The sequence below is a fragment of the Salminus brasiliensis genome, chromosome 1 (assembly GCF_030463535.1).
Source record: "Salminus brasiliensis chromosome 1, fSalBra1.hap2, whole genome shotgun sequence".
NCBI lineage: Eukaryota > Metazoa > Chordata > Actinopteri > Characiformes > Bryconidae > Salminus > Salminus brasiliensis.
The window spans coordinates 8,453,657-8,467,599 of record NC_132878.1 but is presented as its reverse complement, the minus strand read 5'-3'; the positions used below and the strand labels follow the sequence as shown (position 1 = coordinate 8,467,599).

Below are 13,943 nucleotides of genomic sequence, written 5' to 3'. Positions count from 1 at the left end.
TGAGCTAGGCCTTCATGTCTAACATTAGCATCTGACCTCATTAAAGCTCACCTGGATGAATGGACAAAACTGCCCACAGACACACTCCCAAATCTAGTAAAAAGCCTTCCTAGAAGTACGGAAGCTGTTAGAGCAGCAAAGAGGAACCAACTCCATACTAATGCCTATAGATTTAGAATGAGACATCATAAAGGTTCCTGTAGGTGTCCCAATACTTATGCCCATACTTTGTATTTAAGTGCACTTGCAATAAATGCTACGTGTGTATGGCAGTGCTGAGGGAGAATAATTACATGCTATTTCAGTCTTACACAGGAGTTTTTAATGGAAAGCAAACATGAATCAGTAGTAAAGTTAGTTTAGTAGTTATACTGCACTCATCCTTAACATACACTCAATGCATTCACTCACACACACACACACTGGACACTTCTGTACAGTTAAAACTACTCAGAGCTGTGTTAATCATGCTGTCTGCCCACTGTTATGGGATTCATCTATATACATGGCTAACAACAGGGCTAACCAACAGCCCTTACATATACTCCTGACCTCTATCTGCATCTGAAGAACATGGTCAGTAACCACTGACCAAAACACTGACTGTAAACACATCTAAAATATACATGCTTAAAGCAGCAATGTGAAAAATTCTGGCCTCTGGGCTCCCCCTACAGTCAGGAAGCGTAGTACACACTTTGAGCCACTAGTAAAGAACACGTTTTTCTGGACGAGCTACGAGAGATACAGAACCGTCACTGAAAGTAAAAGAAGTATGTGGGCCGAGGTGGCAGAGTAATATTGCAGGATTTTGCACTATTATGATTTGGGTTACGCAGTTGTACACAGGGTCCCGCCCACTTCACCAAAGCTGTACTGCTGAGCCCGGAGTAGCAACATCAGAGGCGCTATTCTCCTTATCACAGTCAGTGGAGCATCGCCGTGATTTTCAAGCTGTGGTTATAAGATGCTACATAGAGTTGCTTTAAGAAGGTGGTGCTGTCTATAGACATGGCAGTTGGAAACATGCCAAGACCCAAAGCCTGAAGATTGCTATTAGGCCACATAAATCCATCTACATTTGTAAAACTGTTTATGCGCTAAATTTGCAACAGTAACTATTGAGGAACTGTGGATAAAAGTAATTTGCGAAAAAGAAAAAGGATTGTATTTTTTATGGTGGCGTTTCTTCAGTCTCAACTTCAGTCTGAAGGGCCTTGCTCAAGGGCCCAACAGTGGCAGCTTGCCGAGCCCAGGTATCAAACCTACAACCCTGTCATCAATAACCCGGAGCCATAACCACTGAGCCACCACTGCCCCATAATAATTACTAATGGTAAGAGAAGCGGGTTTGTAACCAGAAGGTTACTGGTTCAATCCCCTAAACCAGCATGAAAGGGTGGGCGGAGCAAAGGAACAACTTTCTCCTCCCTCAACATTTATGGTAAAGGGACCCTTGAGCAAGTCATCCAAACCCACCCAAACTTGTGTGTTTTGAGTCAGTGGGTTTTCCATCAAGAAAAGTACAGAAAAGCACCTAAATCTTACTGTCTGTGATAATCGACCACATTGTCCCTGTCTAGCAAAAACCTTGCATCTCCATTTTTGCAGATTTTCACTTTTAAACATAATGCAAAATTCGACAGTAGTTCTTTACAAAATGTATTGATGAATGGACCAATAGAAAAGCTCCAATTTTTTTTTTTTTACATTGACTTCCATTGAAAGTTAGAAAAGTTCTTTTCTCCATCTGTAAAGTTGGCAATTTGGAGGTTATTGTGTGACAGCAATGCTATGATATGCTACAGATGTAGTAAATAGAGATTACACTCATGGTTCTTTAGGTGATGCCATAGAAGAACCACTTTTAATTTGTATAGAGATGGGCTAGTGGGAACTCTATGGTTCTTTATGAAACCAAAAGTGGTCCATTTGTAGTGTCTTTATGTTTAAAAGTGAAGTTAAAAAATGCTGAAATAATTGCAAACCTGTAGTGTGGCTTTTCCCAAGAGGTAATAATAAAGAATATGAGAATATGAATATGTATTTGTAATCTCATCTTCAGGGGTCTTAAAGAACTATCTGTACACGTAGATGAGCTCACAATTAAACTTCCCCCAGCTTAAAGATCCATCTATTAGAACTGACCAGTTTGAACACATTGGAGCTTAATGTGTCAGCCCTAAGAAATGAGTTCAGTCCACTATGCTTCAGTACACTTGGATGACATCGTCCCACTCCTTGATTGGCCATACACCGTTCTCCTGCACGTTGGGTGGAGAGCTCTTCCAGTCCCAGGTCTTTACAGGAACGGTCCAGTCTGGTCCATAGTTGGCCATCACATAGTCCAAGGTCTCACAGGGCACTCTGACCTTCAGCTCCAGCAGCTCTGTCCAGCACAGGCTGAAGCGGGGGAAAACATACCTGCAAGGGCACGAGAAACATGGTATGACTGATTAAAGATCCGAGCCAAAAGTTGGAGGGTCGTTTGTTTAAAATAGGGCTGCTTTTGGGCAGCAAAATGTGCCCTCCACATTTGACCCATTCGTAGTGGTGAACACACACTAGTGAACTAGGGGCAGTGAGCACACATACACCTGGAGCGGTGGGCAGCAAACTTCAGCGTCCGGGGAGCAGAGGGGGTGAAGGGCCTTGCTCAAGGGCCCAACAGTGGCAGCTTGCCGAGCCCAGGTATCGAACCTACAACCTACATCAATAGCCCGGAGCCATAACCGCTGAGCCACCACTGCCCCATAATAATTACTAATGGTAAAAAAGTGGGTTTGTAACCAGAAGGTTACTGGTTCAATCCCCTAAACCAGCAGGAAAGGGTGGGCGAAACAACTTTCTCCTCCCTCTACACTTATGGTAAAAGGACCCTTGAGCAAGTCACCGAAACCCAAATTGCACCAAGGTAATTACGCAGCAATCTGGGTGTGTTCTCACCCCAAATTCACCAGGGTGTTTGTTTACTGCCATGGAAGGGTTAAACGAACTATTTCAGCTCAGTGACACCTGTAGGCCTTCGAGCATAACTTGAACATTTCAGGCTCTGCCTTAAAATTTCACTAAGGTTAAGGTTTGGAACTTTGATAAGGCTATTCCAAAACTATTCGAACTGCTACCCAAGCTATATCACAAGGCAGCCGACAAGCTGCATTAAATCCCCAGCTCTGATCCATCAGCCAACAGACATCTATGCTGCTAAGCATCACAATGGGAGTGATGGAGGGAGAGAGCGCCATCTATCCACTCAAAGAGAGTATAGCCAATTGTGCTCTCTCAGGCTCTGGCTGCTGATCTGTGCACCTGCCTGTCTGCTTCAGATCACGGCCATGTTGTCTTGACTTCAGGCGAAATATCGTTCAGCTGTTTCTATGAAGGCATCAGTGTAGGAAGAGGACAAAAGTGGCCTCTCTAAATATTGTAATATCAGCAAACACTTTCTTTTCCACTGATCTCCTAAACGTAATACATTAGCTCATGCAATTCATACTTGAATTTCTTGCCGCTCTTTGCCTGCGTGCCTCCATTCCACACAATATCACCGTCCTCATAGAAGAAGAAGATGTCCAGTTTTACATCCAGGCCTTGGAAGGAGAGCTCGAGACTGTCTTCTATCTGCTCACACAAGACACATCAATCAAAACGGTGTAACTCTGAGCATTCAGGGTAATAATGATGACACACTGCATGGGACATGCAGCTCGGCTGATGAAATAGTCCTGACGTGTCTCACGAGCTTCAATTCAGGACATTTGGCTTACAGTGAAGTCATGTTACTAAAAGTAGGAGAACGTAATGTTAGGAGTTTAGTAAAATCTACTGCATCTCTTAGTCCACACAACTACTACAACTATTATTCCAATAGCACTGCTTTTCAAACAACACACTATCACCTATCCTAACGTTTAACACCACAGACTGATATAGGCTGGCACTGAAACACAGAAATGGTGTAGAACTGTGAAAAGAATTGGCCAAAGAACTGTGTGAATGGATATATGGTCATTGCCCTGCAAATTGTTTTTTCACTTCTTGACACGCATGTTCTTTACATTGTGTCAAAATAAATTAAAATAAAAATGCTCCTAAAGGCCTTCGAAATATTTTTAAATTGAAAGACATTAACGATATTCATTTTTCAAAAGCAAAGTATAGCTTTCCCAAAAATCCTTGTGCACAAAGTCTGTAAACATGACATGTATCTAAGCTCCCAGTACAACACATGACCCACCTTGCATGTTTAAGGTGGTAGTAACTTTAGGCTCCTGCAGATGGCACTGCACAAGGATGATAGGGCTATAAATACCTGCAGGGCGTGTGGCGGGATTCATAGATTGAGAAGAGGTGGTACAGTTAAGTAAGTGTCTCGTTGGATGTGTGGAAAATGGATTGCAAAGCAAATACAGTTAATGATTGGCTAAAAGGTGTGACTGCATTTGGGCGTGTCAAAGGCCATAGCGTGAAGGAAGTAGCTTACGGTCATACGGGTCTACCAGCAGTGGCAGAAATCCCAGCCTACAGGACATTCTTGTCAGAATTGTGGGTTAAAGACTAAACTGATGGACAGAGGCTGGCGGTGGGTTTCACAGCTTGTGAATGAAAATTGCTTCGCTTCCAGACAAGAACTTGTCGGTGCTTTTTCATCTCTATTTTGTTCAATCAGCTAATTAGCCTCATCATCCTCGTGCAGTGCCATCTGTAGGAGCCTGACGTTACTACTACCTTAAACATTCAAGATGGATCTTTTTTTTTAATTTAAAAATCTCTAACAAAAATTTTGAAAAAAAAAAAAAAAAAAAAAAGTCTGGGCTAAGGTCTTTCATTTGATGACCTCCTGGAGTGTGCAATGTGAACTTCTCACAAGAGGTGCTGTACCTTTCCAAACTTGTGTTTGAGAGGGAGTCCAGCCTTCTGAAAGGCTTGTGTGAGGTCATGCCTGTAGTCCTTGATCCAGATGCCCAGGTCCACATCTTTACTGTAAGGGATGATATTACACTGACGGAACCAGCCTGTGGTGAAGAAGAGTGCAAACAGTGACAACATTAAAGCACTGAGGCTGGAGCCTCCCAGCAGGGTGGAGCTTTTCCTTTATATTCAGATTTTCACTACTGACCTTTTTGGGGACTACTCACCAAGACACGTGCCACTGCTCAACCAGAACGGGACCTGAAGTTCGGAGAGAACTCGAGCAGCGAGATGGAGAAGACTCTTGGCCTTCATCCTGAAGTCCATTGCTTCTGGAGATGTATCATCTGGGTACAACTGGCCAGAGAACAGCCTTAGTTAACACTTTAGTTTGCAGTGGTCGAAACCTATGTCTTAAACAAATCTGATATTATTAAAAAGCTACTGAGTTGTTTTTCAGACGTCCGAATAGATTCCTGTTGTGGAATATAGGCCTTGAGAGTAAAACCTGGTAGAAGGCTGCAGCTTCTCGATATCTGCATTCCAAAAAGCGGCTGCTGGAATGTTCACTCAGGAAGCGCGAGAAGTTTTTTGGAATCCGCACGTCAAGGCCATCAAGAGTGGTCAGAATTAGCTCTGGCCTGGAATAGAAAACAAGTAAGATCACTAAATATCATATACACTATAGGGACAAAAGTATTGGGACACATGCTTATTCACTGTTTCTTCTAAAACCAAGGGTATTGTTAGTTTATCCTGCTTTTGTTGGAGTAACTGTTTCTACTGTCCAGGGAAGAAGGCTTTCTACTGGATTTTGGAAGAGCATTGCTGCGAGGATTTGATTGCATGCAGCAAGGTCAGCGAGGTCAGGATGTTGAATGATCACCACCCCACCTCATCATCCTCAACTCCCTAACTCATCCCAACAGTACTGGATGGAGCTGGACATCAGCCATCATTCCAGGGAATTCACAGTTTCACTGCTCCATACCTCAAAGCTTGGGGGTTTTACACCCCTCTAGCCCATGCCTGGTGCCAATAGGTTCAATGTTTACCTGCTCCGGAGAGTCCTATTCTATTGGCAGAACTTTTCTAAAGGGACTAGACACACAGATGCATTAAAGCAGCAACTTAAAGCGCAACTTAAAGCAGCAAAATGCATTCATTAAAAGGGGTGTCCACAAACATTTGGACATATAGTGCATTTTATATTGAAAATCACAGCATTATTATATTGTATTCATAGTTACTACTGTACTAGCTTACTTTTTAGCACCAGCTCAGTGGCAAAAGCACACACTGCATTACACAACAGCCCCCAGCTCTGGGTCCGGAATTCCAGCTTTGTGTGAATGAGGTGTGTGCTGTTGTGTTACCTGTCCGAGGCCCCCGCATAGCGGCCGAAGTCCAGTTTCCCAAAGGGGGCAAAGGTGCGATCCATGCTGGCCTTGAGACGCAGGGGTCCATGCCATAGGTAGTTGCCGCTTCGCTCGTACAGTACGACCACATGCACCAGACGGCTGTTGAAGCGGAACAGGAGGTGCAGAGGGATCTCACTGCCCATCAGGTCATCCATGCTGACCAGCCTGGGGTCCTTTCCCCGTATCTCCAGCAGCTCCAGGCCGCGCTCCTCCGCTGCCTCCAGCAGGCTGGCCTGTGGGAGAAGCAGGGGAGAAAAGCTCTGACCGCACACTGTGTTTGATCCCATGATGAAGAATCTAGTCCCACAGGGTGCTACTTTAGGGCCTATGAAACTCATAATAATTATGACAGCAACCATTAACCAATGTTCCACTATGCAGATATTCTTACGTCATATTTCCAGAGGTTTCCGAGCAGGCCAAAGGTGACGAAGTCCCGGTGTGTGCACAGGAAGGTGCAGTGGGGCTCTTTCAGTTGGCTGTCCTTCAGCAGAATGGATTCCTGGGAGAGCAGGCTCAGGGAGGCTTTATCTGCCAGAAACACGGGCAGGTTGAACTTATGGGCCAGGCCTAGAAACTTCTTCACAACATGCTGCAATTCAGAGAGAAGAGAAGGTAGTCTCACACACTACAATGACATCTTTAGTTCCAGTGTCATTGAGAGCTATAGGAATAATCTTTTGTGATGGTGCCTTTGACTCACCCACTGTGCCTCCTTTCCTGCCAGGTAGCCTTTTCCACCAAAGGCATGGAGTCCACTCTAAAAAGCAAATGTTCACGCAATCACAAATCACTTCTCGCAAGAACATTCAACCAATTCCCAGTTAAAATAGCTTATTACTTGAAATTAGTGCATAAATTCCAACAATTTCAAGAAAAAAAACATTCAGAGGGTGTGAAATGTGAGGTTCTAGAGAAACTAGCACAGCCGGTGACAAGAAACAGACGCCCATAGCGTCTAAAAACTACACACGGTTTTAGCTTAAAATATAAGAGTCAAAACGTCTATTATCACCTGTATACACAGTTCGGACATGGTCACAGGTAAACATACACTTGTTACACACTCAATATTGTCATACCAATATGATTCCTTTGAACTGTTCCTTTTCTGAGGGTTTTCTGAAATCAACACTGGGTCAAAAATAATACCCACATCCACTTAGACTATTAAATCAGTGGTGCTGAAAGTTTTTAAATGTCTTCAAACCCACCAAGGCTTTGTCTCTAAAGTCTCTTAACTCCCTGTAAGTGATCATGATGGACTACAGCTGGTAGCTGTAGCTGTTCTCTGTGCAACACATAAAAAAGAGCCAGTACAGTACAATGTACAATGGGAAAGTCCAAGAAGCTCAGCGCAGATCTGAGAAGCTTGATTATTGGTGATTCACCCAAGTCAGGAATGTCTTACTGGGTCATGCTGCTTGCCATCAGCAGCCGGAATCAGAGAGAGCACAATTGGCCTTTCCTTCGGGGCCCCTTTTTTAGCGATCTTTTGGCGAGCTGCCAACCACATATTGATTTAGGGCATGTCAGTATGCCTTTGCTATCGTATAGGCATGTGCCAAGTCTCTTAATTCATCATGGGTGTGTTTTGAGTGTAACGTGCAAGAGCCGGTTGTGGTCTGTCTTTGGCGGATTGCTATTTCAATGGAGCAAGGTGGGGGTGTACATGCGTTAGGCTGCACGCGCCTGTGATGACAACTCACTGCCAACACAGCAATGAATGCCTGACTGTTGCCGTCTGTCTACGTTGCTTTCAGTCAGTGGTGCTCCTGTGTTTTCTGTTGCCAAGATAGCAATACATATAAGATAGCAATGAGCATCGCGACGCGTCTTGCTCAGGGTGTAAGATAGGGCACCTAGTGTGATGTTGGTCAGCACAGGCGTCTGTTAGCTGTTGTATCGGAGCTGAGGAGCCGGACTTTCCTCCAAGTGTGCTGGCTACCTACTGATGGCAGTTCTACCGAGGGGTGGCTGACTTCACAGGCATCAGAGGAGTGTTGGGGTACTGCTAGTGATAGGAGGAGTTCACATGAACGGGGATTGGGTAATTCGCCTTCCAAATTGGGTAGAAAATGGGATCACTTTGCATAAGTACATGCTATTGATGTATAGTCACTAATGGTCATCCTCAGCTGAGAGGAAATAGGTCCCGATGGTCAGGAATAACCCAAAAAACACAAAGGCACTGTCTCGTTTGACTGTAGACAGTGATGCTGGTGTTCCAGCAGCTTCCAGTTCACGGCAGTCCTGTGTTTTGGTGGTGCTCTGTGGACACATAAGATGGTGATGATGATGTTTGGGGGTGTAAATGTGAGGCATTCAACCCCTGCACAAGAACACTGCACCAATTGTTAAGCATGGTGGTGGTGGCATGATGTTCTGGGGCTGTTTTGGAGATGGTAGATTGCACAAAGTGGATGAAATAGAAGGAGGACTGCCTCAGAATTCCTCAGCTCTCAAACCAACTTGGACACAATTGGGCATCTCAACTAGACAATCCTCAAACAATTTTTTGGAGGTAAAATAAAATCAGTGAGCTCTTTAACTGTGGTGTCTGTCAGCATGTCTGCGGCCTCTGCTCACCTTGGTGATGTACTGCCTGTAGTAGTAGAGCTGAAACAGGAGGAATACGGAACTGGTTGCGATGAGCAATGCCAGCACCACTGTCTTGTTGATTCTAGGCATGGGGCCGCCTGGTTGCTTGTGACTGTAGAGGGCAGTGCCATAAGGCTGACTTCTTCACCATGCCTGTGCTCATGCAGTGATGGTGGCATGGAGCTCTGAAATCACACAGAAGCACACTTAATGAGCACAGAAACCTGATGTAAACATCCCAGCCTGTATTATCATTTTTTTTTTTTTTTAAAGTTGCATGATCTAATAACCCTGATGAAAACAGTCTAGTCCACTCAAACCGGCTGACCAGCTTAGCTCTTGACCAGCATAGGACATGTTTTATGCAGTATGACCAGTATGACTAAGCTGATTGACCAGAATATACCTTAGTACTGTATGGACAAAAGTATTGGGACACCTGCTTATTCATTGTTTCTTCTGAAGTCAAGGATGTAAAGAGTGCTAATCCTGCTTTTGTTGGAGTAACTGTCTCTACTGTCCAGGGAAGAAGACTTTCTACTAGATTTTGGAGGAGCTTTGCTGTGAGGATTTGACTGCATTCAGTGACAAGAACATTAGCGAGGTCAGGATGTTGGATGATCAGCACCCCACCCCATCATCCCCAACTTCCTAACTCATCCCAAAAGTATTAGATGGAGCTCCATCCATCACTCCAGAGAACACAGTCAGTTCCACTGCTCCACAGCAGCTCAACGCTGGGGGGCTTTACACCCCTCTAGCCCACGCCTGGCATTAGGCAGCATGGTGCCAATAGGTTCAAGTCTATCTACCGGTAAGGTTGGTCAGGTTGGCCAACCTGCTTGGTCAGACTGATTGACAAGCCTGGTTGAGTTGGTCTACTAGCTTGAACATACTGGTAAATAAAGACGGTTTTCATTGCTTTAAGGATCGTAACTGATGATGATGATGATAATACAAATAATAATAATAAAGAAAAAGCAAAATAATTACAAAATAATACACTGTGATACACTATACTATATGTCCAAACGTTTGTGGACATCCCTTCTAATGAATGCATTCAGCTAGTCTAATCCCTGTAGAGAAGAAGTACTGCCAATAGAATAGGACTCTCTGGAGCAGATAACCATTGACCTATTGGCACCATGCTGCCTTATGCCAGGCATGGACTAGAGGGGTATAACCCCTACCCCCTACCCCCAACCCCCCAGCTGCATTGAGCTGACTGTGTTCTCTGCAGTAATGGATGATGCTCCATCCAGGACTTTTGGGAGGAGTTGAGGATAATGAGGATAATGAGGTGGGGTGGTGATCAACAACTAATACAATCAAATCCTCACAGCAATGCTCCTGGTCTTCGTCCCTGGACAGAAGAGACAGAGTTACTCCAAGAATAAAAGCAGGATAGGCTCTTTTTAAGACCCTTGATCTCGGATGAAACAATGAATGAGCAGGTGTCCCGATACTTTTGTCCACATGGTAACACTGAGCCTGTCTATCCTTACTGATCCCAATCAGAGCTCGTTTAGAGAGATGGTACACAGCTCACATTAACGAGCAATGCTATTCTCTCTCTCACACACACACACACACACACACACACAGCCAGCCAGCCAGCAGCCCGTTAGCAGCGCTGCTACTGCCCCTGTCTCTCCACGCTGACGGTCGATCCTCAGTTCTAAGACCTTCAGCGCTATAGCGGACTGTGGCAGACTGTCTGGAGAGTCACTTACTCACTCATCAGAGGGGAATAGCTATAACTCCAGGTTGGAAAAACACTCAAATCTTCAGCCTGCAGACTACAGAGAAGCCCCCAACACCACCAGACGGCAAGAGCCGAGGGACAAGCTTTACGAAACGCGATTTCCTACGAGCTTCACCTGCAGGTCACATGCAGTCAGCCCAGAGACAGTCCATCCTCACAGGACTGGGGCTTGTAGTGATTTCTCTCTCTGCTCTTTTCTGGATCAGAATGAGTTACAACATACATATATTATATATATATTTATATATAAATTATACATTTTTTTAAGGGTCAAAAGATTTACATTCAAAAGGTAAAGGTGCATGTATTAGTCACTGCAAAATGTGTCCTCCGCATTTAACTCATCTGTGGTAGTGAACACACACACACTAGTGAACTAGGGGCAATGAGTACACACACACCCAGAGTGGTGGGCAGCCAACTCCAGCGCCCGGGGAGCAAAGAGGGTAAAGGGCCTTGCTCAAGGGCCCAACAGTGGCAGCTTGCCGAGCCCGGGAATCGAACCCACAACCCGTTATCGATATCCCGGCGCTCTAACCGCTGAGCCACCACTGCCCTAGTTATATATATATAACTAAACAAACGCCTTATGTATGCTCACTGTCACTGTGTGTGTGTGTTTGATCACTAGTGTGTATGTGTGTGTGTGTGTGTTTTCACTGCAGAGGCCTTTAACCCATCATACATACACAGCAGCATCTCGCCTGGGCCAGACTGAAACCAGGGTTTTCTTACAATGGGAGACTTCTGTGTTTAGGATGTGTCGTTGTTCTGGCCCCTGTCAAGCCGGCCCTGTCATGTGTTTGTGTCTTATCTGTCCAAGCCACGCCTGTCCATTAGTGTTCCCACCTGTGTCTCCTTTGTAACCACGCCCCCTTGTTACTCCCAGAGGTTCCTCGTTATCCTCTGTATAAGTACCCCTTTGTGTCAGTCGTGTCTTGTCTGGTCTTGTGATTGTTAAAATGTGCTTGTTCCTGTGTTTGTGTTCACGCCGGTTTATGGTTTGTAGGCTTTGCCTGTCTGTAGTTTGGTAGTTTGGTAGTTTGAGGTAGTTTGTTCTGTTTCTGTTTGTTTCTGGTTTCATATCGAAGTCCGAAATCCATTCACCAGTCTTCATTACAACAAAAATGTCGCTTAATGGATTATTTCTCACAAAATCTTCTGTTTTGGGGGGGCTGTGGTGTAACAGTTAGAAAAGCAAGCTTGGGGTTGGAAGGTCAACAGCCTGGCTGCCTACCGCTCTGGGTGTGTGTGTTCACAGATGAGTTAAATGTTAAATGTGAATGCTCAATTCCGCTGCACTGCTGAGCAAAGGCCATGAAGGATGATGTTAATCAACTGAACTACTTTCATTACATTTTAATGATTCTTCAAATCTTCCCCTCTTTAATCACATCCTCATCATCATTTAGTGTTTATGAAACACTGGACTTGGACTTGAACACTGTCTTTACTAAAGAAGTCCAGCAAAAAGAGGCCTGAACGAGTTTTCTCATGGCCACCACATCTTCTTGTGATCTCAAGATAATAATAAATGTTGTTTAATGTAAAACACAAGCAGAAACATATAACGAAAGAATTTCCTTTCTTTAGTGAATCATCGTTCTGCACTAACAGCTTAAATGTAGGAGCCAACTGCTGCCGATAAGAGCCTTAAAGAAAAAAGATAAGCAAATCGAGAGCTGCTAACGGATTAGTAGCTAACTTCAGCGCTGTCCACTGTGGCCGACTGGGCCGTCATGCTGTAAATTATAATGTAAATGCCGTCCATGAATGACAAAGCAAAGTGTTCAATGAACAAAGTCAGTTAAATGAATGTATTCCAGGCACAGCCTCAGGCAGAAGTTTGGGAATTTTACACACTGGAATATAAAACATAATAATGGCGTTCCTGTTGCACATGCCCCATGTTATATGTGTTAGATTAAGCAAATGAACAGTGCACCAGCACCATCTTTGGGATGTGCAGAAGTGCGTCTCTGAAGACGATGTGACCCTAGGACCCAGGACTGCCCAGATGCCCTCTTGCATGAGACTGCATGGCACTGAAACAGCATAATTCAAGACATGACACAGTACTGTGGTTTTTACTCCTGTAGTTTACACACCTATGGGTTTCTGATGTTGTGCTGATCTCATGTTATTGCTGTTTCAATATTGCCCCACCAGATGGCAGTGGTGTTCTGCTTTCTGTGGTGGTGGTTCAGTTGCGTAAACCTTCAGGTGCACAGTGTATTCTCTCTTATGTGCTTATAAATGTGTTATAAAGCGAGGGTAAGTATTTATGTGACCTGTTGCTTTTTTCAGCTATTTAGAGGCACTGGTGTAATGACAGGGGTCAAAAACTGAATATCCGTCAAACACACACCTGCATGTATAACCCTTTGGTGCAGGAGTGTGAATGTGTGATCGTGGACGGCCACAAAGCTGACCATAATGGAGTTGTTTATATATTCTAGTAATACTAGTTATTATATTAAGCGTTTTAGTCGAGGAATTATTAACGTTGTTGTGGCGTGGCCTTCTCAGGACTGTGCCGGACACCTGTGCTCCGTAAACTGATCCAGTAACTGATGACAGAGCTTTTTTGTTTGAGTTAACTCAACTTAGCTTAGTCAAGAATTCTCCTAACTCACATTTTTCACTTCTGCAGCCAAGTTTGAGCCTTAAAACATTAGGAAAGGAGCTGCAGCTGGACCTGATTAAATACTGAGTGAGGTGTTTAGTCTGTGGCTCCGCCCCCTCAGTCTGTTTACTGCTTATTCCCATCTGCAGGTCGGGACTTTCTCCTTCACATGACGTCCCCAGACAGGAAGGCTTTTGAGAGTGGAGCGCTGAGTTGGGATCCCTTGCTGGGATTTGACTTTATGATCTCTTCACACTTGATGATGAGCAGCAGTTAGACCGTAGGGCCGGCCTAGAGCTGTGGAATTACACTGCATAAAAACACAGTTCTAAGTAAATGTACCTTTCCCTTCTTTCTCAGACACAGATAAATGTACATGAGCTCACAGCTCCAGAGTGGAGCAACTGTCTAATTGCCTGTTTATCAAGAGACTCAGGAGGTCATATGTTCAAATCCCAACATACTGTACCACAGACCTTCATGGTCAAGAGTAGGGTTGCAAAGGGGTGAAAGATTTTCCATGGAAATTTTGGGAACTTATGATGGGAATTTATTGGAAGTAATAGGAAATATTGGATAATTAATAATAAGGAACTATATCGTGCACGATCATCAA

General features: G+C 44.3%; 1 protein-coding gene across 2 annotated transcripts; it reads right to left on the bottom strand.

Annotated features, from left to right (window-relative positions):
- Window positions 1-299: 299 nt before the first annotated feature.
- On the bottom strand, window positions 300-10,769 carry fktn (fukutin). Of its 2 annotated transcripts, none has more exons than XM_072692754.1 (10): window positions 10,670-10,769; window positions 8,922-9,118; window positions 7,036-7,092; window positions 6,724-6,924; window positions 6,288-6,565; window positions 5,420-5,552; window positions 5,139-5,268; window positions 4,882-5,015; window positions 3,497-3,621; window positions 300-2,424 (listed from the first exon to the last, which is right to left on the bottom strand). In XM_072692754.1, exons 2-10 carry the CDS (start codon window positions 9,021-9,023, stop codon window positions 2,211-2,213), a joined length of 1,374 nt encoding a protein of 457 aa, XP_072548855.1. In that variant the 5' UTR covers window positions 9,024-9,118; window positions 10,670-10,769; the 3' UTR covers window positions 300-2,210. The 2 variants fall into 2 exon arrangements, with proteins under 2 accessions (XP_072548855.1, XP_072548856.1); XM_072692755.1 differs by having other exon boundaries at window positions 10,674-10,769.
- Window positions 10,770-13,943: the final 3,174 nt, after the last annotated feature.